This window comes from Desmodus rotundus, chromosome 6 (assembly GCF_022682495.2).
Source record: "Desmodus rotundus isolate HL8 chromosome 6, HLdesRot8A.1, whole genome shotgun sequence".
Classification (NCBI taxonomy): Eukaryota; Metazoa; Chordata; class Mammalia; order Chiroptera; family Phyllostomidae; genus Desmodus; species Desmodus rotundus.
This window is the reverse complement of record NC_071392.1, coordinates 157748088-157775346: the sequence shown is the minus strand read 5'-3', so window position 1 is coordinate 157775346 and position 27259 is coordinate 157748088. Positions and strand designations below refer to the sequence as shown.

General features: G+C 53.7%; 1 protein-coding gene across 1 annotated transcript; it reads left to right on the top strand.

Annotated features, from left to right (window-relative positions):
• Positions 1-26975, top strand: WIPI2 (WD repeat domain, phosphoinositide interacting 2). The gene is made up of 12 exons (XM_053926507.1): positions 1-267; positions 6686-6768; positions 15303-15472; positions 16972-17068; positions 17452-17549; positions 17852-17944; positions 20442-20512; positions 23089-23196; positions 23917-24081; positions 24773-24880; positions 25380-25510; positions 26359-26975. The coding sequence occupies exons 1-12, from the start codon at positions 194-196 to the stop codon at positions 26469-26471; spliced, it is 1311 nt and encodes a 436-aa protein (XP_053782482.1). The 5' UTR covers positions 1-193; the 3' UTR covers positions 26472-26975.
• The last annotated feature ends 284 nt before the right edge of the window (positions 26976-27259 follow it).

Here is a 27259-nt window from a genome sequence, read left to right as displayed (position 1 = left end):
GCAGGCGCGTCGGGCGCCCCGGCTCCGGAGCATAAACAAGAGCGGGGACGGGATGAGGCGGCGATTGATCCTCGGGCAGCGAGCTGCGGCGACCCAGGTGGCGAGCGGGGCCCGGCGCCGACCCTGAGCGCACGCGACCCCTGTTCCGCGCGCGAGTCCCCGGCCGGGCCCACCCGCCCGCCGCGCGCCCACCATGAACCTGGCCAGTCAGAGCGGAGAGGCCGGCGCCGGCCAGCTGCTTTTCGCCAACTTCAACCAGGACGTCACGTAAGACCCGGGCCGGGGCCGGAGGGGTGGAGCTGGGAGGGGGAACGGCTGGGGGGCGGGCGGGCGCACGCGACCCTGCCGTGGGCCCGGGGCGTCGCGGCGGGGGCGCCCTCCTCAGGGACCCTCCGGGCTCTGCTCTAGAGTGGCGAGCTCTGGGCAGGAAGAGTGATGGGGCGAAGGGGGCATTCTCCCACCGACTGGAAGGCTTTCGGTCTCTGGACCCCATTGCTCACAAATTTGGGCCGCGCTTTGTGGCCTGACCTGTTGCCTCGCCGCTTCTGTCGGCGGGAGTGGGAGTGGGTTCCTTCCTCGTGTCCCACCCGCCCCGTTCTGCCCCATTCTTCCCCCTCTTTAGGCCCGTCTCCTGGTCTCCTCCTCATCCTAGGGTCCCTTTCCCCGCTTTTATTTCCTTTCTTTTATGTCTCGCTGTACTTTTTGGCAGGAAATTTTGATGTTCTCCCCCAGCAAGAAACAAACTTAGCGACCCGGGGAGAAACTGAGCCAAGGGGAGAGTGACAAATACCTGCGGAGTCTGGGTCCCTTAGGGAGTGGGCTGGGCCGTCCCTAGGTGACGAGACCCTCGCTGGGGCCAGCACATGGGTTGGGAACGCCCTTGTCCAAACCCACGTGGGTCTGAAGCCTGTGCCTCGGAGGCGTCTTGGTGCCTGTGAGGATAGTTACCCGATGAGGCCTGGGGAGCAGGAAGGATGAGTTGTGGGGCTGGAAGGCAGGAGAGCCATCTTGGGAAGTGAGTAAGAGGAAGTGATGTAAGGAGGGGAGTGGGCCACGGGCTGGCAGAGGAGTTGGTCGAGTGGTTACTAGTTGAGTGTAATTGGCAAAGTAGAAAACGAGAATTTTTTTTAATTAAAACTGGGTGGTAGGCCAAATGTTAGGTGACGGAGGATGACTTGACTTTGGGTGGTGGGCACATAATGCAATATACAGGGTCGTGTGTCGTAGAAATGTGTTCATTTGAAACCTATGTAATCATATTAAGCAATGTCACCCCAAAAGTGTAATTTAAAAAATAAGTTAAATGAAGAGGAAAACAAACGATTGTAGACGGGCCAGCCCCAGGTCGGTGGCGTGCGGCAGGGCGCAGTGGCACCTGCTGTAGACAGCCCCTCGGTGGGCTGTGTTGAGGGTTACTCGCTCCAGCCACAGGTGAGGAAGTCCACCCTCAGACAGGTTCCCCGGGCTTGGGGCTGCCGAGGAGCTACCGCGGGGGAGCGGGACTGACATCCGTTTCCTGGATTCTCGTTCTTTCCCCTCTGCCACGCCGAGTACCTGCAGAGTAGGACTTCGAGGGCAGTGAATGTAGAAATCAGACTCACAATCTTGAAAGATGAAATCAGCCAAATACCACAGTGGTCTCTGTGACCACAGCCAGTACCGCAAAAAAAATACCCACTCTGGACCGCCTGTCGCAGGTGGTGATCACCGGACAGGTCCTGTTATGTCAGTCAGTGTGGGGAGTGGGGCCTCTCAGACCAACCTCGACTTAGTTTTCAAGCTCAGTAAGAAATGGTAGCTTGATGGGTTTGTGTCTCGTATCAATTAGGGATTGCCACAACATCTCCTATCATTCCGTCAGGTCTTCGCTCCCCGTCACTTACATTGACAGGAAATGAAGTACGACCAAGCATTCTCTTCGTTGTTATTTCAGTTGGGCACCAAATTCCCGGCATAGTACGTCCCGGCCAGGTAGTTTGGTTCCGCAGAGTGTCGTCCCGGTACACCGAGGTTGCAGGCTCAGTTCCCCATCAGGGCACACGTAGGAGTCGACCAATGAAGGCATAAATAAGTGGAACACTAATCGATGTCTCTCTCTCCTCCACTTCCTCTCTCTCTCAAAAAGTCAATACTTTTTTTTTAATTCCTGCATAATAGAAGAATATCACTCTGGCCTGAAAAAGGCTTTTTCACAGTCAGAGATCGTGTACTGCCTTACCCCTCTGGGAGTCCTGAGGTTAGTTACTTGTTCAAAAGAAGATTTCTATTTTGTAATTTTAACTTGCCAAAGAGGCCGTGATGTGGCATGAACATGAGTTGTAATGAACAGCAAGTTAGAACTTGCAGAAGTGTATTGATTGAAACAGAGGGGATTGGTTTCCAGTCTAGCTTCAAAGAAACACTGAATTTCCTGGGGAACAGCTGTGCGGTTTGCACCTTTCCCTCCCTTGCCCATCTCCAGAATTTACTTTAATAGAGGAACGTGAGCTTTTGTGAGACACAGAAAACCGGTCTGGGCCCCACGCCCCTCTGTCTCCTGGGAGCCGGTTCACACGGCCGCTCTCTGCACAGCGGACTCTGCCTGCCTGTCTTCTCGCACTCGTAAAGGTTCCAGTGCGGTGGCGCTTTTTCCCACGATTCTTGTCCTAGAAGTGTAAACAAGGCTTGTTTGTTTTTCACCATTTGTTTTTGGGTTTGTTTCGTTTTGTCCTTTAACTGGACCAGTGACAAAGGCACGAAGAACAGCTCGTCTCCTTCGGCTTGCTCGTACCTGGTCAGTTCCAACCCTAGTTTCTGAAAGTCACACTTTGGAAGACTTACGTTGGAGGGATTTGGGGCTTTTTGGAATTGAAGGTACCAAACTAGTAAGTGGCAGAGTATCACATGAATCTCAAGTGGAAATGTCAGGGACTGACTTCTTCCGCTGGACACCATTAACCTGTGGGAAGTGATTGGCAAGGTGTCTTTGAAGCCACAATACTGGAAGGGATGGACTAAAGAAAGAACTTAACCTTCCAAGCCTTCTGTTTGTAGAACTGACGTCGTGAGTCTCCAGAAAAGTTATGGGTATGGAGACGCAAAGCAGACACTTGTCTGAGTTTATGACTTTCTTCAACCAAGTTTCTCCTAGGTTACAGTTGTTATTCGGGGTAGGTCACTTCTGTCCTCCTTTTCCTCATCAGCGAATTGAGGGACTTAGAAGTAGATGGTTTTTAAGGACGCTTCACCCTTAAAGATGTAGAGGGTGCATTCGGGGCGGGGGGGGGGGGGGGGGCAGGGCAGTCACTGAGGAGGCTGTTGTCCAAGAACAGTGGCCAGCAGGAAGGGGACTTGTTAGCCGTCAGGACTTGGTGTGACCCCCTGGACACGTGATGCGTGTCGGGGAGAAGTTCAGGTTACCCCCAGGTCTCTGGTGTGGGTCCTGGTGAGCAGTGGTTAAGTAGCGTTACGGAAGGAGGATGAGAGAGGGGTGCAGTTTCGGGGGAGAGGACAAGCTCTGTCTCAGAAATCCTGCTGGAGGTCGGACGGCGATGGCGGCTGGCGAGAAGGGCCTGCGTTGCGACCATTGTGTGAAGTGGGGCTGCAGGGCCCCCCAACTGGGTTCCTCTCTGTGGGTGTAGACCGTCTCCATGCACCCTGAAACCTCTAAGGAAGAAGAAACGACAAGGGAAAGCCTGTACGGGCTGATCATTGGGATGAGGGTAGAGCAGAGAAAAAGGAGTTAAATTCAGTGACAGAGATTTGCAGTTTTGGTGGACCAGACACAAGCATTTATGTTGTCTCCCTTCCAAAACACTAATAAAATGTCAAAAAAGATGTTTTGAAAGACTTAAACCCCATGGGATGGGGAGAATGAGAAAGGAGGCACAGCAACAAATTTTGGAAGCTAGCAAGTGGTAAAGGAAAGTGGACCCAAATTAACTAGTGAGGAAAGCAGAGGGCCACCTCGTTGACCCCACAGCGTCCCCAGGAGGCTTAGGATGCAATGGAGGGAAATGGGCTGGGGAGCTCAGACTGTGTCTCAGAAGCAGTCTCTCTCTGTCCTGAGCCTGTCTCAAGAGGGTACAACAGGGTCTCTGGATTCTGACACCAGACACAGCTGAAGGCAGGAGTACAGTAGTGCAGGGAGGGGCGAAGTGATAGATCCTTTCATTTCTTATGGCTTGCTAGTCGTTCCCTTTGTCAATAAAAGATACTCATTGTGTTATCTTAAAAACACCGCATGAACGTTTATGGGGGAGTAAGATTGTTTTGGGGACAGTCTCATACTTACCTGTTACTGTTCCTCTCCCCTCAGTGTGCCGTTGGAGGGTCAGGTGAATCCTGAGGGATTAATTACTAACAGCAGAATCTCCCAACGGGAGGGTGTGAACCTCCTGATTGGTGTTTGAGCTGAAAAACATCAAGCCTATTTATATGTAACGTCATCACCCTTTAAAACTGTCTGCCTTTATCGATAAGTCATTACTCTACCTTACATACCCATCACGGAAAGATTGGACTATTTTTGTTCACATTTCTCACTGATCGGGGTGCACAGTTGTTTGGTAAACCATGCAGTGACCATTCTAGCTAAGGTATCCAATATCCCAAATCAGTTCCTGATACCTGGAAGGACGTCAGAGTCCTGATGTTTGATCAGAGGGCCCGGATTTAACAAATTCTGCCTGTTTGGAGCCCGTCTGAGAACCTAGATATATCAAAATTGAGGTTCTCATTAATTGAAGCTCATTATATTGCTCAAGAAAGAGACTTATTTTAGATATAATGCTAATAAGCTCGGTGATTTGGTTTCTAAGTCAACAAGAAATTAGGGAAAGGAGGGCTGTTCATGACGGCAGGGTCACAAGGAAAAGTGTCGACTGTCAACAGAAGGTCGAAAATACTTCTATAAACTCAGCACCGCAGTGCGGCCCTTTGGGGTGGGCGCACAGACCCCGAACGCCTCCCCAGGGTCTGAGGGGGCGGGGGTCCCGGCAGTGTAGTGCGTGGTTTCACACGGGCCGGGCGGAGTCGGGGCTGTGCGTGCCCTGCGTTAAGAACACAGGGACACGTGTAATAATACAAGAACAGCTTTTTTCCAAATCAGAAATGATGGGGGGAAAGGTTTTCATGCTGAAAATAGTAACCCTTAGTTAGCTGCAAAACATTTTCCTAAGTACCAATTTCCCAAAAGTTGTGGAGTACTGAGATTTTGTTTAATTTTTAGTTTCCTCGGTTATTGTAGTTTGTTGGTTCCTTTATTACTCTTCAAAATATTTACAGGTAACAGTTACTTTGTTGATATAATTCAGTGTAGTGAAGTATTTTTGCGAAGAAAAATGGAAAGTTCTATTTATATTTATAAGATAAACCAATTGCAATTTAAAAATTTAAGGGTACTTACAGCAGCTCTGTTCTTGAAATACAGTTGACCTCGAACCACACAGATTTGAACTGTGCTGTCCACTTACCCGTGGAGGTTTTTCAGCACAGGAAATACACAGCTGCCCTCTGTATCCCTGGGTTCACATCTACACCACCTTATGTAAGGGGCTTGAGCATCGTGGGTTTGGGGTACCTGTACGGGTCCTGGAACCAGTCCCCTCCATCCCCCTCATACCAAGGGACAGCTGAATTTTGGGGGAGTCAAAAATTATAAACAGGTTTTTGACTGTGCAGGGATGGGCGCCCATAACCCCTACATTGTTCAGGAGTTAACTGTATATATCTTCTGCATGTGTGTGAGAGAGAGGCTGGAAGTCTCAGGTTTCTAACAGATGAAGTACTCACGTTATGAAATGCCAGTCTTCGTTATTCCCGTCTTCTGGTTTATCTGCTGCCCCCACCTGTGTTCGTGTTCTCCCAGGCGCTAGATACACAGACGATCCCAGGATCTGATTCTTTGCATGACCTGCACTTGCTGTTCATCCTCTGTTTCTGAAGGCTGTGCTTTCTTACTTCCCTCGTCAGTCACATTCTGGGGGCAGTGATCTGATGAGGAAATGCTCCGTTTAGTGCCACAGCTCTGCTGTGGGGGGACCCGGGGAGCGCTCGAGGCCCCTCCAAGCCTCTCAGCAGAAGCAGCAGTATTGGTGTGGGATGCTGAGTGTGAATCTTACTGACGAGGCTCTGCAGACGGAGCCCTTGCTTTTCCCTTCTAGGCCAACTGCAGTCTTCCGATTCCAGGTCCTCAGTTAGCATTTTGGTCTGTTTTATTTCTAGCCCACGGCTCAGCCGTACAGAAGTGATGGAGCTGCATTTGCTGTGGCCGTCTGGAAATGCAGAGATGCTGGCATGCTCTGGAGCTGTAAAGATTTGTTTAACTAGAATGTTAGCTCCCTGAACTTGGACTCTCACATAGCCTGTGCATGTGTATCAGGTCACCTGAGGAACCCCACTTGTTTGAGAGGATCATTAATTTAGGGCTAATTATTTGTTATATGTCAAACGTACCTTTAAAGTTTTAAATAAGAGTGTTGTCTGTCTTTTTTTTACTGACTTTCACCTGTTCCCCGGGCTGTGGGGCGTGTCGTCTTCCTTTGCCACCCTCCTCTCTTCTGCTCAGCCACCGCTCACCCGGGACAGACTACATGGAACTGTGTGCTAACTTTTGGTAGAGATGATGCTCACTCTTTGAGCCAGTTTGTGCATTATCACTGTCTACACGTATCAGCTCTTATTTCTGAATTTGGCTTTTTTGCAGGTCCCTAGCTGTTGGTAGTAAGTCCGGTTATAAATTTTTCTCCCTTTCTTCTGTGGATAAGCTGGAACAGATCTATGAATGCAGTAAGTGTTTGCTTTATTTTTTTCCCCTCTTAAAAAACGAGACAAGTTGAACTTGAATTGATGTGCATTCTTAAATTCAGACACTGGTTAAAATCGAGGTGCCCCTGGCCAGTTCTCTCAGTCCACCTCAGTCCACCGAGAAGTGGCAGCCGGGAGCACTTGGTGCGTGTGGTCCCCAGATCTTTTCTGTTAATTTGCATACTGATAAATGTACACAGAGAAATATTTGTTTTATGGGTTGTTTTTCAATACAAGGTATCATACTATATGTTTTATTCTGTTATTTCTACCCATTTTCGATGCCATTTAAACCTTTCAGGTTTCTGTCATATAGGACTTGCAGAAAGTTGAAAATTTTACAGCCCCCATAGGAACGACTGGCTTTCTCTCAGTTGTTATTTTCTGGCGTTGGAGGAGCCAGCCTGTCAGAGGCAGCATGGAATTGCAGGTGGGCCGTGAGCTTTGACTTCCCGCCAGTCACCGTGTGACTTGGCGCTTCTCCCCCAGGCCCGCGGAGAGCTTTACACTCTTCGCACACGCACAGCGTGTTTGCAGTGTGGTTGGGCATCTCACACTCGTTCTTGGTTTAGTCACTCTGTGAATGTTCACTGAGGACCCGCTGTGTGCCAGCCCTGTTTTGTTGGTGGGGATGGTGGTAGTGACAGAGTTCCCCCTCTCGTGACACGTTTAAATGGAGGGAGACAAAAAAACAAGCGGATGTTTCTGTGTGATGTTAGGCAAGGGGCACAAAGACGAGCAAACACAGATACCACCCCTGTTACATAAGATGAAGACACGGGGGAAAGTCGATTCTTTGTGCCAGTTGCTTGAAACTGTGGAGGTCTCGTGGCCCACCCGGAGGGCAGAGGCTGCCCAGGCTTGCTCACAGGTCCTGGCCTCCTCCCAGGTGAGCCCTCAGGTGCCCCTTCACCTGCATCAGCAGAGTGTTTCTGACTTTCTCCTTCCTTGTCACTGCCCCGAAGGCAAGCACCTGGGCCCTGTAGCCGGGAGACGGGCGGAGAAGCAGAATCCTCGCAGTCAGTGTCTGCCTCCTGGTGCCTGCTGCTGCCTCCGCTTTTGTTTCTCCCGTCCTCAGACTGGCCTCCTGATGCTTCTTAATCTTCTCAAAAAGCCCTTGTTCTGGCATGTAGCTGGAAGATGTGACCTGGGTGATAAAAGAGCTGTGAACGAGTTTGCTTGCTCACCTCCGTGGGTGTCAGTGTTTCTGAAACTCCCCAGCTGGCTGCCTTCTCTGGACCCCACACAGGACTGCTCCCCGCAGGGGATTCCGAGAAAGGTGCCCCCGTCTCAGAGAAGGATTCCATCGGGCTTTTACGTGACTGAAGCACTTACTGAATCTAATCCAGATGATGGCCTGGGTTGTGCTACTAATCTGTTACTATAGTGACCGGTCATCTATTCTCAAATCCACAGAATTTCCTCCCAATTTGGAGACCCAGTGCTTAGAAAGGGTGTAAGAACACCTGGTCTTCACTCTTCCTCCATTGAATCGGTTTAACGACGAATCTGTTTCTTTGAAATTTGTTTACTGGTTTTGGGCACCTTGTTTTGCAGATGTGTTTGATGGAACAAAATGTGTTGTCTTGAAAGTGTTGTTAAAAGAGTGGGTATTCACTGACTGACATGGTGATTTCTTTGATCTTCTTAGTGCACTTTGGCCCTTAAAAAATAGCTCATGGTCACCCTGGCTTGTGTGGCTCAGTGGATTGAGCGCCAGCCTGCGAAACAGAGATGCAGGTACAATTCCCAGTCAGGACACGTGCCTGGGTTGCAGGCCAGGTCCCCAGTAGGGGACGGCGTACAGAGGCAACCACACAGTGATGTTTCTCTCTTTCTCCATCCCTCCCCCTCCCTCTAAAAATAAATAAATAAAGTCTTTAAAAAAAAAATAGGCGATGGAATGGGCATAGGAGTTTTTGAGAGTTAATGCTTTAAACCAAAGCTATTAAGTTCTCTTGGTCCTAGAACTTGATCCACCTTTCCTCTTTCACATACTTCTGTTGAGCTAGAGAAAAGAATTTCCCTTAGAAAACAGATTAGCTGCTGAGTCGGGATTGTTTTCTGGCATTTTCTGCAGACAGACCCAGAGCAAAGAACAGCCCTGGATGCCTCGGAGTCTAGCCCAGGCTCAGTGTTGGCTTGTTCTTCATGACTCTTAGCCGCCACCCGGAAATCAGGTCTTTGCTCTCAGTGCCCATTGCTGTCACAGAAAGGAGGAGCTAGAGCTGGGCTTGGGGAAAGCAAGGCTGACAACGGCCTGTTCTCCTTTTCTTTGCTGAAACAAGAAAACCTTTGCCCGGCAGCAGTGGAAGTTGTTTTTTGGGTTTGGTGTGGTTTGGGGTTTTTTTGTTTGTTTCGGGGTTTGGGGGGGTTGTTGTTGTTTACTGTCTATATTGTAACTTCAGATTTAAAAAGACATTGCAAGAACTCCCGTTCGCTTTGCCCGGTGTTTGGTTGGTTGTGGGTGCCATTTATCTTCCTCCGTCTGGCCTTCTGTATGCAAATCTGTGCCCCCTCTTCCCTGAAATACTACTGCCGTGAAGTCCTGCCCTGCTACGCAACATAGGTAAAGGATGCAGATTTATTGCTCGTGAAATGTCTGGGTTTAGAAGGAGAGGGTGGCCTTTTCATGTTCTGCACTGTGCATCCTTGCGTTCTGTACGTTTCTGAGCTGGGAGAACACACCTCACGAAGCATGCAGCTCTGACACCAAGCGTGTTCAGTCCTCGCCTCAGCAGAAGTGACCAGAGGCCGCTTCCTGATAGACAAGCCTCCAGAGACACATGCTCCTTCTGCCAAGACACCAGCCGTCGTCCCCTGTGCAGGCCGTCATTGCCCTCACGAGGGTTCGAGAAGCGGTGCTGTCTGACATCGTTCTGAGTTGGCTGGCCTGTGAGTTTCGGTGAGACGCGTAGGAGCGGCCGTGCAGTGGCCTCTCGCTGCCGAAATCTGTTGTGACGGGAGATCGGGCCCTCAGCACACGTCTCTAGAGCCCCAGGCAGCCGGCAGCCTGAGTGCTTACTGGCACCGGTGTCCTGGCAAAGGCCACCCTCAGTGATCGTAGACACAACCTGTCTCCCTGCTCTCATCTGACTGCAGGGCCCCCAGTCCCCAGCCTGGCTCAGCGTGCGCCGCCATTCCACGGGAGGGCCTGGGCTGGGGACATGGGCTCAGGGTGTGTTCCTGTGTTACGGGCTCCCTTGGGAGGCAGGTGTGATAGGAAGGCATGAAAGAACTTCTGGAGACAAAGCGGCAGGAACAGAAGGAGCCTGCACCACTGACGATGTAGAAGGGGTGCGCTGCTCCCAGAGTCCTGGGCCCGCGGGCCGGTCGGACTGGAGGGACCCTGGCAAACCCTTCTGTGTTGTTCCTTCTTGAGTAGTGACAAAACGTGTTAGCTCCGGGTGGCAGCGGCCTGGGCCTTTGTCTGGTTCCCCACTCCTTTGGAAATCCGATGAAGCTTACAGGTGTCTTGCCAAGAAAGCCCACCAGCTGGTGTTGGTTTTGGCGGTGTTGGAGGCCCCTTGAAGTGTGCCCGGGCTCCAGGCTCCGGGGCCTCATGGTCTCTGAGGAGGCCCAGGGGGTGGGGGGTCCACCCTGACACCGCGCTCCTCCTGCCCTCTGTCTCCCGGTGCACAACTTGGTATTTACCGCCCCTGTTCTGCTGCCCTGTACTTGCTACATCAGATCTGACGGATTGGCCAGAATGCACATTTCTGTAACGCCGCCTGTGCGGGGGTTTTTTAAACACCTTTCTGAGATGCCATTCAAATGCTATAAAAATCACCTGTTTTTAAGTGTACAGTGCACTGGGTTTTAGGATATGTTCTAAGTTGTACTGCCTACGGTAATCTGCTTTTAAAACCTTTTTATCATTTCCGCAAAGAAACCCTGGATCCCTGAGCAGTCACTCCCATGTCCCTCTGCCCCCTCCCCCAAGGCTGGCACTAATCTACCTTCTGCCTTGATAGATTTGCTGCTCTGGGCCCTTCAGATGGGTGGGGTCACACCCGCCTGGCCCCTTCTACTTGGAGTGTTGGCGGGGCCACCGTGTGGGAGCATAGGGCTGCACTGTGTGGACGACCCACGCCTTATCGGTGGACACTTCGGTGGTGTCCACTGTCTGACTCTTGTGAGTCCTGCTGCTGTGAGCACCTGTGCTTGGGTGACCGTGTGGCACGTTTTCGTGTCTCTTAAGCGGGCAGCTGGGCAGGCGTCTTTGCTGTGCCTGTGAGTACAGCTGTTGGAGAGGAAGGTCCACGGGTAGACATTTCACAGCTGGTGGGTCAAGTCGAGCTTAAAAAGGGTAGTTCTTATTAGTGTTACGAGACCTGTCTCCTCCCTTCCTGCCACTCAGGCATCGTCAGATGTTTAATACTTGCGAGATGAGTCTGAGAAGCAATGTGCTTGTTGTCTTTTTACATTTTTTAAATCGTAACTGAAGTGAACGCTATTGCTTTTTTTTTTTTAACTGCTTGTGTCTTTGCCGGCTTTTCTGTTGGATTGTTTGTTTCTTTCTGACTCAGAGCCAGTTAGCCACTTGCCCTGGGTCACAGATATTTCTTCTGGATTGCTGTTCGCTTTTTGGCCTTGTTCATGGTCTTTGTCGCTCTGAGGTCTGGAATTTTTGCGTGTGCAAACGTGTTTGTCTTCTCTTGTAAGGCTTCCGACGGCACTGGGAAGGCGTGTCCTGCCCCAGGGACTCACGGGACAGTCTGCTGTGTGCCCTTCTAGGTCTTCAGGGTTTTACATGGTGCCTCACCTGCCCGGGATGCACTGTGAGGCAAGGTGTCTCCCACTGCCACTCCCCGACTGGAAAATGTGTTTTCCTGCGTGCTCATTTATGTAGAGGGCTTCCTGACGTGTCTGCAGGTAAAAGTCAGGGTGATGGCCTTCTTTGAAACTTCAGAAAAGAAGAAAAGAAGGGAAGCTAAAGTCCGAAAGTTAGTGCTTGCTCAGTCCAGGGGACGGCTGTGGGTATGGGGCACTCTTAGGCCGGTCTCTGTAATGGATGCTTGCAGTTAGAGGTAGCTCTGCTGCCTCCACTCACACTCACCAGTGGGTGGGAACGCACACAAACACCCTGCCCACGAGTGCTTTACTTCCCACCAGTAGGCCTGCCCGTGAGTACTTCAGCGTGAACGTTGCTGCTTCCTGGACTCCAGTGTTGCAGTCTTTTTATTTGGGGTAATATTTACGTATAATGGAACAGACGGATGTTTTCCTTTTTGAGGTTTTATTTATTTATGTTTAGAGAGGGGGGAAGGGAGGGAGAAGGAGAGGGAGAGGAGCGTCATGTGTGAGGGAAACAACGATCGTTGCCTCTCGCACGGCCCCAACCAGGGACCTGGCCCACGGCCCAGGCACGTGCCCTGACTGGGAGTAGAATCGGTGGCCTTGTGGTTTGCAGGCCGGCGCTCAGCCCACTGAGTCACACCAGCTGGAGTGGAATGAACAGATCTTAAGTAAACTCCCTGTGGGTCCGGGCAAATGGCACGCACCTGTGTAACCTGAACTCCTATCAAGGTTTACCATCACTCCAGAAAGTTCCTTATACTTCCTCAAACCAGCCCCAGCTCCCTCCCACCCCCAGGAGACAAGTGTTGCAGGTTTTCTCCAGTAGATGTTGCGTTGGCAGCGTCCGCTCTGGTACAAGGGTCTCTCAGCTCGATGTTTCCGAGGCTTGTCCCTGCATTCACGCCTCTCCATCGACCCTTGAACAACGTGGGCTTGAACTGTCCGGGTCCCGTGCGCACAGATTCTGTGTGACAAATCCCTGTGCTGTTCTCCATCTGCGGGTGCAGGGGCCAGCTGGATGCAGTCACCTGTGCCATCTTACGGGGGCTTGCGCGTCCCAGAGTACCAGTGTCCATAGGGGTCCCGGAACCAATCCGCCGTGGTTACCAAGGGTAATGAGGTTTTGGAGTCAAAGCACATGCTGGGATTCTCTACTCTGAGGGGGGTCGGTGCCCCTAACCACCCCCCGTTTGTTCAGGGGTCAGCTGGGTGTGGCCGAATACAGCTGGTCCATTCCCTGGTCCATGGGCTTTTCCAGTGTTTTGCTGTGATGAATAAAGTTGCTGGCAACGGTCTTGCACAGCCCCTTTTGTGGACTTACATGTGTTTAACCTGAGTAAATATCTACACATAGAACATGTGATTCGTTTTGTAAGGACCACCAGGGTCTCCTAAGTGACTGTCCGTTTCACGTCCCCTCCGAGGCTGTGTGAGAGTGTGGCGAGCTACATCCGCGCCGACATTTGGTGTTACCAGTCTTCCTAGGGGTAGCCGTTCTGTGTGCACATGACGTATCTCACTGTGGCTCTGATCTGAATGTCCCCGATGACTGGTGCTATCGGGCACTTTTGTCAGCCAGTTGCGTACCTTTTGTGAAATGTCTGTTCAGCTGTTCTGTCCCTTTTTCAGTTTGATGGTTTGTCTTCCATCACTGAGTTGTCAGAGCTCTTTAGGTATTCAGCGGGGAGCAGTCCTGTGCCAGATAATGCCTTGTGCACATTTTCCCTGTCTGCGGCTTGTCTTGTCTTTTCAGCAAATATGTTGAGTTTTCATGAAGTCTGCTTTACGTTGTTTTGCATTTATGACTCCTGCTTTCTGTGTCCTTTCTGGGAAACTTCTGCCTGCTGGCAAGTCTTGAAGACACTGCCCGGTGTCGTCTTCGGCAGCTTTGTGGTCCCAGCCCCTCTGCTTAGTTGGGCGGCCGTCTCGAAGGTGTTTGCTGTGCAGTGTGTGGCGTCAGGGCCGGTTTTTCCCCGGGGGATTCCCGGCCAGCCGTGTGGCGACGAGATTTATCTTCTTCCTTGGATTGCTTTGGTGCTTAAGCAGCCCTTTGAGTGTGGGTCTCTGTCTGCTCTTTATCCCCCCACTGATGATTCATCAGTCTGTGTGTCAGTAACGCACTGGCTGGTTTCCTGTCGCTTCCTTTACGTGCTACGTTTTGATGTCACGTGATGTAAGCCCTTCAACTCCATTCTTTTTCAAGGTAGCCTTGGACATTCTAGATCCTTTGGCTATTAAAGATTTTATTTATTTTTAGACAGGGGAAGGGCGGGGAGAAAGAGAGGGAGAGAAACATCAACTCGTGGTTGCCTCTCTCGCACCCTCTGCTGGGGACCTGGCCTGCAACCCAGGCAAGTGCCCTGACTGGGAATCAAACCAGCAACCCTTTGGTTCACAGGCCGGTGCTCGATCCGCTGAGCCACACCAGCAGGGCTGACTGGCTGATTTTAAAATCACTTATTGTCAACAGAAATGTCTGCTGGGGTTATGCTTGGGACGGCTTTGCTGTAGGGACCGATTTGAGGAGCACTGTTGAATGAAGAGGTGGGCATGTGCTCAAAGCACCCAGCACCACGGTCCTTCGCGTAGCTCAGGCTGCAGGTGGAGACCGTCTAGAGCTCGGTCTGGGGTTTTCTTACATTCCAGAGTTCTCTTTGTATCTCGATCTGAACTTACCCTGCAGTAATAGGGAGAGATGGGGTGTAGGCAGTCAGTGGGGCGGGGGTGAAGTAATATCTGTGGAGGGTCCACTGTACTTGCCACTTTCTGGGTAAGATGCTGTCTCCACATCTTATTTCATTCGGTCTTCCGGGTAAGGGGTGTCCCCTCTCTAACGGGGGGCAGGGAGCTGGCTCTGGGCCATACTGGCCGTTCTCTCCTGAAGGACTGCAGAGCAGTTGTCATCCCATTTCATGTATGAGGAAAGCAAGACTTAGATAGGAAGTCATTCAGAGACTATTTGGGGGCCTCTTGTACAGCAGGGACCATTATAAGGGCCAGGGAGACAGCTGTGAGCAGGAAATGCGGCCTCTGTCCTCATGGAGCTCACAGTCCAGACCGTGTCCGGAGCTCCCGGTGGGCAGATACACAGGTGATGGCAGCTGACCGACAGGGAGGAAGTGAGCAGGATGATGGGAGAGAGGACCTAGGGGGTCTCCCTTTGACAGAGTGTGTGTAAGGCCTCTGCACAGGTGGCATCTGAGTGCAGAGCGGCCCTCCATGCAGAGTATAGGGGCCTTCCTGGCGGGGAGGCCCTGAGAGCGGTTTGCCTGCGGCTTTTGAGCTGTGAATTTGCCTCCGGTCTGCCTGCCCCACAGCGGTGCTGCTTTGGGACTGTCCCCACAACCTGACCCTGTCACCAGACGCCCGTTGTGTAGGCCTGTAGTGCTTTGCTTTGCTTTTTTTGTACAATTTTTTTAAGGACTTTATTTTTAGATAGAGGGGAAGAGAGGGAGAGAAACATTGATGTGTGAGAAATACATCAATTGGTTGCCTCGTGCTCACCCCCTACTGGGCACCTGGCCTGCAACCCAGGCATGTGCCCTGACTGGGAATCGAACCAGCAACCTCTTGGTTCGCAGGCCAGCGTTCAATCCACTGAGCCACACCAGCCAGAGCTGCACTGCTTTCCATAAGCATCACTTAGACCCGTGTTTGTGTGTGTGAGCAGATCGTGCCTATTGGTGTGGATACGTAGGTACTCCTTCTGCTTGCAGCTGACACTGAAGACGTGTGCATTGTAGAAAGACTGTTCTCCAGCAGCCTGGTGGCCATCGTCAGCCTCAAAGCTCCTAGGAAGCTGAAAGTTTGCCACTTTAAGAAAGGAACGGAGATCTGCAACTACAGCTACTCCAACACAATACTGGCCGTGAAGCTGAACAGGCAGGTGAGTGACCCTCTCCTTTGAATCAGACGTGGAAACCCATGTCCTGGGTTTTCAGGATGACTTCAGCTGGCGCTGCTGCCCCAGAGCCTCCTGCAGTGTCTCTGGGGCAGAGCCTCCAGCCTCCGGCCGCTTGCCTGGTCCGAGCACCCGCTCGCCTCACCCCCCACCCTGCCTCGACTCGGCCTTCTCCTCAGCTTGCCACCCATCCTGGGGAATGCCTTGCTTTCGGCCACGCTGTTTGACTCATCCTTCCAAGGCCTGCGTGACTCTGTACAGCAGGTCCTCAAATTGAGTGTTGTCGTGGTGACCGGGTGAGCTGCTGTGGGGACTCATCTCTGTGTGTGTCAGCTGGCCTGGGGTGAAACTGGTCTCACACTCCATTTCGCTGAAGACACAGCTTCTAAGACTTGTCGGCGATGTGGGAGGACTAGCTGTGTGTCCACGTGCTCATCCTCAGGGTTGAATCAGAGTTTATTTAGCCTCCTATTTTAAACTGTTAATTTTTTAAACTGATGCGTTTACCACTTCTTTATATCTTCACCAAAACTCACAAGAGTGTGGGGTGCAGAGTGCGGACGGGTGACAGGCAGTGGAGCCCATTTCATGGGACCATCACAGCTGTGCCCGCTCACGACACGCAGCGCTGCCTTCGGCCCTTTGCGCGCTCTGTTCGTAGCACAGCACTCTGTGCCGGGAAGGCCGAGGGAGCGGTGGGCACGGGCTGTGCGTGATGCAGCTGGCGGCTCCTGAAATGCGGTGACTGGGTGAAACGGTCACAGCGGGGGCCTGCGGGCTTGGCTGAAACTGGGAATCAGTCCAGTGACTGAAAAGGCTGGTTGAAACGGGAAGTTATAAGGCATAGCATCTTGAACCTATTTTCAGCTTAAAATGCTCGTGTGCGTTCTGGTCGCAGCTGATGTCGAGCGTGTGTGTGCCCTTGAGGCGCCGCCAGTGGTACATCCATCTCGGAATGCGGCGGGCACGTAGTCGCCTGCAAGGTCATCCGGGTGCAGGACATGTTTTACACTTTTAAGAAATTCCTAGGCATTTACCTCCAACTTGCCGTGCCTAACTCAGCAGCAGGTTTTTAATTGCCAGACCCATCCAAGGCTCTCCCTCTCGTCTTCATGAGCGGCGGGGGAGAGGGATGAGACACAAGCAAAACTACGCATCCTTTTCCTAGCGGTAGTTGGGCAGTTTCTGGGACACAGACCAAATCACATCATTAGATGTCCTAGTACAGGTGGCAGAAATCATCACAGGACAGGCACCCTGGCTCTGAACATCACCTTGCCAGTGCGCAAGGAACAGGGTGCTGGGGAGAGCCGCCTGGTCATGCCAGCGTCTTCTGCGTGAGTGTCCAATCTGTGTGGTGTTCTGGAAGGAACGCAAAGTGCCTTGATCCAAGAGTCCGTGAGGTGAAGATTGGGAGTATGTCGTGTTTCGGCTTGAGCTTCATGTCTGGTGTTTTTGGGTTTTGCCCCGTCTCTCTCTTCTAGAGGCTCATAGTGTGCCTGGAGGAGTCTCTGTACATACACAACATCCGGGACATGAAGGTGCTGCACACCATCAGGGAGACGCCCCCAAACCCAGCAGGTGAGTGAACTGTGAGAGGAGCGCCCTGTTTTCCTGAGTCCCGTATAAAGGTAGTCAGGGCTGAGGGGTTTATTTCTCTCTGGAAGTCCCACAGGCAAATTTAAAGTGGCTTGACCTTAAACCAAGCTCCCTTCCTTCTGATGCTGGTCTTGTGACCACATCAGTCAGTGGTTTGGTCAGCTTCCACTTTGAGGTCACTGATCACTTCCAACCAGGATGCCTCTCATCTGCTTCAGAACCCTGCTTCAGCTGAGGTGGAACCCGAACCCTAATAATCAGAGCTCTGACTTCTGCACTCCTCGTTAAGTAGGTGCTCTGTTGTGTCCGGCACTGCAGAGGCCCCCTCAGGCCCTGACTCTGCGCTGTGCTCCGTGTGTCCTCAGGCCTGTGTGCGCTGTCCATCAACAACGACAACTGCTACCTTGCGTACCCCGGCAGCGCCACCATCGGGGAGGTGCAGGTCTTCGACACCATCAACTTGGTGAGGCTCTCAGAGCGCACCCCGCACCTGCAGCGAGGGCTGCGGGGCCTCTGGCGTCTGTGGCGCGTGCAGTTCTGCCTGCTGGCCCCTCACCAGCGTGGTGCTCACCCCTCCGTCAGCTCCCCCAGAGCAAGGGCTGGGAGGGATGGAGAAAACTTTGCCAGACACCTCGGGATAAATGGCTTCACTTTTTTAAGGTTTTGAGCACATTTCCTTGCCCCGCCCCCGACCCCAGTGAACCAGGAGGACGTGGGTGTGCACAGACGGGGTGGTAGTCACGTTTGACTGGCTCTCCCTTCCAGAGAGCTGCCAACATGATCCCGGCTCACGACAGTCCTTTAGCCGCGCTGGCTTTCGACGCCAGCGGAACCAAGCTCGCCACTGCTTCCGAGAAGGTAAGAATGCGGGCCCCGTGGAGAGCTGGTCCCCAGGTCTCAGCAGACTCCTGTGCCTCTCACACAGTCAGGCTACCAGCCGAGCTTCTGTATCTGCCCACACACAGCAGCACAGGGCGCGGGCCAGGCTTCCCTGACAGGGGCCGAAGTGCCCTGCAGCCACACACTCGCCATGGCGTGCAGAGTGAGCACACGGCAGGCGCTGGGGTGCAGGGAGGCAGTCGAGGGGTGAGCGGCCTAACAGAGCAGCAAGACGGGCCTGCCCAGAGCCGTCTGCTTCCGTGTCTGTCTACGTAGCAAGCCGTGACCGCGTCACGTGTGTAATCGTCCTCCTCCCACTCCGCATAATGCTGCTCTTTTCTGAGTTAGAAACACTCTCGTTGGCTGTAAAATACTCCGTGGTGGTTACTTACACCGCATTCTTTTGGGACGTTTGTGTTTCCCGTATTTAGAATATACTAGCATAATGTGCTAACGTGTAAATGTGCTAATAATGTTTGGACTACAAGTGGTAGTGCACCTGAGTCTTACATGAGTCTTTTATGTGCATCTCTAATTACGAAGCAAGGAGAACTCCTGGGTCCAAAGGATGTGGCCCATCTGCGCCAAGACTGGGGCGGTCCCTCCCCTGTGAGCCTCTGCTCGCAGCCTCCCAGACCCTGCAGGTCCTCGCTCTCTTCCTGACTTGAACGACTGCCTCTGTTTCCTTTCTGTTCCTCTCTTCTCCTTTAAAAATTCTCTTCTCTGTCTTCTCTTGGGGATCTCATTTGTTCTCCCAGCTGTTCCTCTCTCCAGAGCACCGGGGCCTGCTCCTCACTCACTTGCAGCCTAATGTCACCTCGATGCTTCCGCACTGAGGGCCTGAAGTAGCCTCCCCTCCGAAGCCTCCCCTGCCCTCAAGCCAGCCAACTAGATAGGACACGGGATGTAGGCCCCTGCCCCCACATCCCTGCCCGGTCTCCACAGCAGCGACGCTACCATTCACAGGTCACTTACGTCAGGAATCACTCTAGACCCTTCTATTCGTCACCTCATTTCGTACGGAGAGCTCAGAGGTGAGGTGATTTGCACAGGGTCAGCCGGCTGGGTAGAAACAGGGGTTAGACTCCAAGCTGACTTCCCATTTGAATGCTGTGCTGGGCTGTTGCAGTATCACCTTGTCTTTCCCTTTGCCCTGGGGAACCTGGAAATCAATGGCCGTGAAGTTCTGTCACCCCTTGATTGATCAGAGTTCTGTTGTTATGGTTTTTATTAGGTCTTAGGGAGGCACTAAAGCACTTTACAGAATTTCAAGGCCAGTAAAAATAGAATAATGTCTTCCGGGCTATTAAGAGCAAACTCTTGATTTGCATTTAAACAGAATCCTCGGTCCATGGGGTTAGACCGCCAGGGGCTCTGGGCCCTGCTATGAGCTGGGTGCTGGCCGCCTGGCTGGGTGGCTTCCTCCTGCCTCAGGCTGCAACCCACAAGGGTCCTTTGTCAGTGTTACTCAAGGGGGAATGCCCTTAGACGTAAACCCAGAGAGCTCTAAGTGAATACAAAAGCTTAGGCTACAAAAGGCAGAACTTTGCCTTGATGGTTTCTGCCTGTGAGTGCACTATTTCCCCCCACTCATGCTCAAGAATTACGAGCTCAGTTGGTGTCCTTCCTACAGGGGGGAACCCCTGTCTTCCAAGGGCGTCGCTGTAGAGACCGGCAGCCAGATCTCTGGTGGCTGGGCAGCATCCCCTGTCCTACAGGTCTTGTCCTTGGTGCCGCTGTGGTGCGATGGCTCATGGGGCTTCCTTTGCAACCTCGGTGGTGGAAGCACCATTCGGTTTCACTTCCGGGGCAGGTCTCTCTCTGACTCTCCCAGATGTTCACGTCCCGTCTGCCTACCCCCAGACCTACGCGTGTTTCAGGAGGTGGGAGGTAGAGCGTGGCAGGAAAATAGCCGTCCTCAAAACAGTTCATGTCCAAGCAGGGACCCGCTACAGCCCCCCACTTACTCATAGTTCCTTGTGTCTTGGAGTTTTCATAACATGGGCCTCCCTGTTGAGTGGGTTTGGACAGACCCCTGTTTGAGCAGGCACGTCACATTTCCAGCTCGTCCGCGTTCTCCATCAGTGACTCAGTGGCGAGAAAGGACGTCAGTGGGATTTGAGCTGCTTCAGGCCATCAGTTAGGGAGTGCTTTCCAGTGCGGGGTACACACCTGAAGGGTTTGTTTTTAGCAGTTTAAACTTCAGGTGACTTTGAAAACTAGAGCTAGCGCACCCCACGTCCGACTTCAGGCCGTCAGTGTGCAGAATGAGCAGCGTGTTTGTGGTGAGGAGGGTGTCCTGCTGTGCCCATGGCCAAAAGCGAGACAGTGGCCGTGCGGAGCGCCCACAGCAGCTGGCCAGGAGGGGCTCCCACACCTATGCCCCTGCCACACGGTTCATGTCCAGTCTCACAGGAAAGAAGGTCTGTCTTTGCTCGGCTAAAATCCTTTTTCCTTTCCTTTTTCCCTGTCACAGGGGACCGTGATTAGGGTATTTTCCATTCCAGAGGGACAGAAACTCTTCGAGTTCCGGAGAGGAGTTAAGAGGTAAAGTACGTAAATCTCCACAGCGGCATGTGTGGCTTCTCTTCGGATTTCAGTTCTGTGTTCTTTGTGACTAACGAGTGGGGTGTAAACCCCGGGCATCCAGGTAAACAGGTATTTTCAGCCCAGCTCTGTGGTCATGGGAGGTGAGGGACACTTTTTAAAGCCAGCTGGGTTTTGTTTGCCCATCATCCCGCCTAGATGCAGAGCGATGGCCAGATAGGGGAGTGGAGGGGCCCGCAGAGCCAGGCCCTGGGCCACGTGCCGTCCTCGGCCAACTCTGTGGCGGCTGAGGGCTTCCAACCTGCTTAGCAGGCTCCAGCCTTACTCTCTGCTCTGAAAACTGTGACCACCTCCCCTTTCACCCCAGCAAAAGGCTTTGGCTCTTTTTTTTTTTCTTCTTTTTTTAAGATTTTATTTATTTATTTTTAGAGAGGGGAAGGGAGGGAGAGAAACATCTATGTGCGAGAGACACACGCCTCTCGCCCACCCTAACCGGGGGCTTGGGTTCAATCTGAGCTCCGACCAGCTCTGACCTCTGACCAGCTCCAACCTGTGGACCAAAAGGGCACAAGCCTGGGTTGCAAGCCAGGTTCCCAATTGGGGGCGTGCAAGAGGCAAACCAATCGATGTATCTCTTGCACACAGATGCTTCTCTCCCTCTCTTTCCCCCTCCCTTTCCCTCTAGAAACAAACATGCACACACTGTAAGTCGCAGCGTGGAGCTCCCTCCCTTCGCTGTCCATCCTAGGTCTTGCTGGGCTGGACTTAGTGTTCCCTCCTCCCTTGACCTGCTGGGGAAGGGGCGCTGTCCTGGTTACTCCTGGGTCCTCTGCCTCAGGACTCACAGGAGAGATGATGACCTGGGCTTCAGGTCCAAATCCCTGGGCCCCGCCTGTAGCCTGTGACCTTGCTTAGCAGTACTTGACCTCTGGAGCTTGGGTCCCATCCCAATCAGGTATCTGGTGGAGCACAGCTCCCCAAGGCCAGGAGTTGGACCAGGAAGTGCTGGTACTTGGGAAGTACTTTAGAAGTTGTAGCCGTGTGTGTCTGTTCCAACATCTCCGCCCCATCCCTCTGTGTCACCTCACCCTGTACTGCCGTCGCTCGCTCTCAGAGGCGTGGGTCCCACAGATTGGCAGTGAGCTTCACTTTAATGTCCTATCTCCAAAGTGAGGCACCCGGCCCCTCCTGTCGCCCCTGCCTGTCTTTATCTCTCCCCTTCTCCCTTGCTGGTCCCTGCACCACACTCCTGGCTCTTCCTTGGCTGCTCCTGCTCTGTCTCTCGTCTCTGCCAGGGCCCTCTCCTCGCCCTGACAGCCACACGCCCTCCTAAACCGTGTTGCGTGCCTGCAGCCCAGGCTGCCGGACACCAGCAGCCAGAATGCACCCCGTCTGCTCACACACCTTGCCTTGGCAACTGTCGCCACTGGCCATCACCCTGCGCAGAGCCAGAGGGACTCGAGGGAACCGGCGCTGGCTCGTTTCCCTCACTCCATGCGCCCAGTTAGGCCACAGGCGCTTCGGCTCTCCCAGGGCTGCCCCACCCACCCCCGAGGTCTCCCCTCCTCGTGTCCTGCCCCACCTTCCTCCTCCCACCCCATGGAGATCACCCTCTGATCTCACACTCATCTCATCTCTGCTGTGGGCCCTGCTGGTCGCTCAGACTGGCCCCGCTGTTCTTTGAGGACGCAGACGGGGTTTGAGCGTGCCCCGTTTGGACACTGTTGCTGCCTCCTTTTGCTGGTAGGTTAACTCCAAACTCCCAAACTCCTCGGCTGGCATCTCAGCCTCTGCCTTTCATTCCAGCAGCGTTTCCTTCCCTCCCTGTCGCTCCCAGTCCCGGCCACACCATGGTGAGTCCTTCAGAGCAGGAGCCCGGTCTCCGGGGAGGTCTTGCGTGTGCTGCCTCCTGTGCTCGGGCTGCAACATTGGCGACCTGGACGACTCCTGAACCCTTCCAGGCAGCATCACGTTCCCCCGGAGGCCTTTCCCCACCCTCCAGCAGAAGTAGCCCCTCTGCCTCTGCAGCACCTTCCCCTCAGTCATCAGGTGGTCTTGCTGGCAGCGGTGCGGTTCCGCACGCACCTGCGGGAGGGCGGGGCCAGGCCTGTGAGCCCCGGGTCCACGCTGGATGCCGGAGGCCCGGCGGTGGACAGGCCACACGTGTGTCCAGAACTGTGAGGAAACGGCTTGCTGGCTTTCGGGTTTTTACAGTGATTTTCACCACATACTGTAGAGACTTAGTGTGTTGAACACCGAAAGCTGTACCCTGTTAAACGTCAAGGTTGCCAGTGTACGCTCTGTGTACTGAGAATTGCTGTAACTTAAAGAAAACTGGCAGTTTAAGAATCTAGGGAAGAGTCGCTCTTGCTTGATACTGCCATTCGAACATTCTTCTCAAGGTGCTTCTTGAGAAAGTGACTAGAGAGGGAAGAGACAGTGGCCGCAGACCCGAGTGCGGCTGTGAGGGAGCTTCTCCTCTCTGCGGCGTTAGTCAGAAGCCCCCCGGGAAGGTTGCTGGCGGCCCCCGGTGCCTCTGGGCGGCCGTGCAGCCCAGGCCTCCTCTCTCCTCGCAGGTGCGTGAGCATCTGCTCCCTGGCCTTCAGCATGGACGGCATGTTCCTCTCCGCCTCCAGCAACACTGAGACCGTGCACATCTTCAAACTCGAGACTGTGAAGGAAAAGTGAGTTGCAAAGATTCCATTGTTTAAAGACCAGGAGAGCAGTTTGTCCAGTTTCTGCCGGGAAAGACCCTTCTCTGGCTCTGAATAAGTGACACCCAGCCCATGCTTGGCAGTAGAAGGGATTTGTCCCCGTCAGTGGCCTTCTCACGTGGAAGACGGGCTAAGTGTGAGATTAGCGTGGGGGTGCAGGTGGCTGTCTTCCGGTCAGTGCAGACGTCCAGCTCTCGGCACGTCCCCTCAGCACAGAAGCAGGTCTGCGCACACGGCCCGTGGGGGGGAACGCTTGTCCCAGCCGGCCCGGGGTGGGTTTCCTGTCTCAAGCGGTCGGTTCACATTATGTATTGCTGCGTGGACGTGATGGCGAACGGGGTGTTGAAGGTAACTTGAAAATATGTACAAGATGAGCAACCACAAAAACGGGCTACGGGGAAGTAACAGTTTGAAATTTGTGCTCGTAAGGTTTTAGAGACTTCCTGTTAAAGAGGCCCAGCAGTGGGCCGTGAGTGTGGCCCTGTGTGCTTCCCCACAGGCCCTTTGCTGCCATCTGCTGCGGCCACTCGGGAGGGACGCGGCTCTTGCAGAGGCATGTTCTCTGTGCCCCTTGTTCCGGAGGGGTGGGAGGGTTCTCTCCCAGGCTTCGGGGCTGACCCTTGTCTCTGTGTGGGTGGCACATGGTGGCTCTCAGTGAAAAGGCACGTACCTGGTGACTTTTCCTCCTAGACCTCAGGAGGAGCCCACCACCTGGACCGGCTACTTCGGGAAGGTGCTAATGGCTTCCACCAGCTACTTGCCGTCCCAAGTGACAGAGATGTTCAACCAGGGCAGAGCCTTTGCCACAGTCCGCCTGCCCTTCTGTGGCCACAAAAACATCTGCGCCCTGGCCACGTGAGTAGGGTTGGGAGGCCCTGCCCCCTTGTCCTGGCACATCCAGAGATGGGCACTGGTGTGGGCCAGTAGCCATTCTCGCGGCCTGAGAATAACCGGCAAACCTCGACCTGTGGTCAGTGGAGGCTGCCGTGGGGAGCAGGGAACCGTGTGCGTGCACGCTTTCTCTGCAGCACTCGCTTCCGCAGCGCGCTCTTCCTGTGTCTGCTGGGCATCGATGGAGTACAAGCGGAGTAGAGTCCAACGCCACCAACTCCGAGCTGTGGGAGCACCCACCTGTCACCCCCGGGCCACAGGGCCAGCCAAGGACAGCTGCAGAGCTCCCGGGGCCTGGGGTCCGCGTGGGCGTTGTCCGAGTGTAGCTGAAAAACCGAGGATAGCGCCTTTCTGTGAGGCCGTGAATCTTGCAAGGGCAAGTCCTGTGGAGTTGCCCGCCCCTAGTAGGTCAAGGGACCCAGAGACGGTGACCCACCTGCTCGCTTCCAGGCATCAGCGTGCTTGGTGCTGTGGCCCAGGGGGTGTGATCTCTGCCCTGCACGCACACAGCAGGCCGTGCTCATGAAACGGAGTTTGCACGTGCTCTTTGAGGGGAGGGGCTTCCCTGGCCATGCCAGAGGCAAGGCTGCACGCCACTAAGAACTCTCTGTGAAGACTGTGCTCCTGGAACACGGCTGCTTTTTCTTCCCACTAGAATTCAGAAGATCCCCCGATTGCTGGTGGGAGCTGCCGACGGGTACTTGTACATGTACAACCTGGACCCCCAAGAAGGGGGCGAGTGCACCCTCATGAAGCAGCACAAGTAAGTCGGCCACTCCCAGCCACCGCCTCAGGCTCTCTCTGTGCCGTCCGGCTGCCGTCGGCACCTGTGTGTTTACTTCCTCGGAAGCCGGCAACATGCAGGCACAGTCTGGTGTGGCCGTGCTGGCCAGGGATGAGAGCCTGCTGTCGCACCATGGGGTAGATCGTCTCTTTGAAAGGACGAGTTAATGTTTGTCAACTGGGAAATAGTGCAGTTTGATTTTTTGCTTTTGCTTTGTTTTTTTAATCCAACAATTATAACAATGTTGTAATATTCTGGGGTGGAACTGGGGAATGTTTTTATACCAAATTCTATTTACAATCATTAGTCCCAAATGATGTAAGATCGTCTCGCCAGGCATAAGTTTTTTCACCATACTCTCCACGTGAAAGTTCACGTGAACAGATACACAGTCGCCACAGTTACAAATGCGCGTGTGTCCTGGCGAGTGGCCCTTGCCCCGTGACGTCCTCACTGGTGTTTGCTCCACTTTCACCAGGTTGGATGGCAGTATGGAGACAACCAACGAAATCTTAGACTCTGCCTCTCACGACTGCCCCTTAGCAGCGCAGACCTACAGCTCGGCTGTCACCAAAGGCACGCACGCGCCTGCCTCTCCGACCAGACTGGGTAAGGGCCATGTCACGAGGCTGGGCGGCCATCGTGCAGGGGCTGCCCGTGCTCCTCCTGCTCTGCCTTTCTCCCTAGTTGGCACGGCCCACCTGCCACTTTGTGTCAGGCAGGGCAGTGACAGTCCTCAGAGGCCAGCTGTCGTCACTGGGTTGTTCTAGGTCTCTGAAGGCTGAATTCATTCTCTTTCTCCTTGAAGAAAGATAGCCGTGGCTAAGGCTGCTTTGCGTGCATGTGACATGTGCCTGTCCCGGAAACACTGCCCTGCACCCGCCAGTGCCCGGTGTTTGTCCCGGGTCCTTTCCCGCCTGCCTGTCTGATGGCCCACGAGCTTGTGTGGGAGTCCTCGGCCCAGGGCCCTGGGAATAGGGCGGGCTGTGGCCAGATAGCGGCCTGCACGAGGGCCCTCGAGGAAGCAACAGTCAGTGTGCGGGCAGATGGGCAGCCTATCCGGCTGTGGCTGTTCAACTCCTGTGAGCTGTCTCCCCCCAAAAAGCCAGCCTGCCCTCACAGGGCAGTCCCGTAGCTTTGCTCGCAGGGGAGACTGCCCCTGCGTGCGCCTCCTCCGCGGTGGCGTGCCTCCCAGACGGAGGAATGCTGAGCTTCTCACGTAACCCGTCCTGAGAAGTGCTCACCAGGAAGTGAACAGTCTGCCCATCAGGAAGCCCCTGTGCACTCTGCTGACATCTTCTTGAAAGTTAAGAATTTTGGAAAAGAGATGTCTACATCTTGAGTGCCTAAAGCTGCAAAAAGCTTGTTAGTCAGGAGAAAGATGGAAATTCAGGCTGTGTGGGCCACTGAGCATTAACGCCCTCGTGGGCCCCTGAGCTGACAGCCTCTCTTTGCAGCCCGCGCAGATGAGCTGGGGGCAGTGGGCGGCATGCGGCTGGAGGAGGAAGCCCGCGCCCTGCGGCTGGAGGAGGACAGCGAGCACCCGCCCATGGTTCTCCGGACGGACTGAGCCTGGCCTGTGAGCTCTGACCCCAAGCAGAGGACACGGGCTGACAGAGGACTTTGCGTTATGCTGCTATGAACTGTGGCCTGAGTTGGGGAAGAGGATGGCAGAGACTTTAAAAAGACAAAAAAAGATTGTAGCTGTAGTCCGTTCCATACTGTTGAAATACATGGTTTTCACTTCCGTGGCTTTTAACCCTGCTATGAGTTTTAGCTCTTCGTTTGTTTTCTCTTTTTGCCAAAATTAACTGTTTGGTGAAGCCCTCGAACCCTCCTTGCTTTGCATGCGTTAATGTGCCAAGCCAGCCTGGGACAGCTAGCTAGAGGCCACTCCCAAACAAGTGCGGGCGTGTGGCCGTCACCACCTGTACTTACAAGGCGCACGTGCAGAGCGGGCTGCTCCTCAGGGCCCTGGGGCCGGGTGGGCGGCGGCCTCGGGGGGCCCCCCCAGGGCCCCTCCTGGACCACGGCCCCCGCTTTATTTTGTTAATTAAATTCTTTCCAAGTTGGACTCTTCTGGGATTTCTTCCATGGCGGTCTTCTGGTTCCGACCTTGTTTTCCATGTGGATGTGGGCCGAGAGAGCTCCTTCTGCTGCGAAAACCCTCTCCCCCAGCAGCACCTGGACCTGAAGGAACGCCCAGGCGCATCGGAACGAAGGGAAGGGGTCCCTGTGTCGGCAAGTAATGTGGTCTCCGCTGTCACCCTCCTACCAAATACCTGTGGGGGGGGGGGTGTGTTTTTAGGAAAGCTCGCAGCTATTTCTGTGCCCACACGTAGCACAGGATTAAAGTGT

Excerpts from the sequence above, each read along its gene's own strand:
- WIPI2 (XM_053926507.1), top strand. The coding sequence starts at position 194 with ATGAACCTGGCCAGTCAGAGCGGAGAGGCCGGCGCCGGCCAGCTGCTT. Across the intron at positions 15,473-16,971 it reads CCGTGAAGCTGAACAGGCAG|AGGCTCATAGTGTGCCTGGA; the intron begins GTGAGTGACCCT and ends TCTCTCTTCTAG. Across the intron at positions 17,550-17,851 it reads TCTTCGACACCATCAACTTG|AGAGCTGCCAACATGATCCC; the intron begins GTGAGGCTCTCA and ends TCTCCCTTCCAG.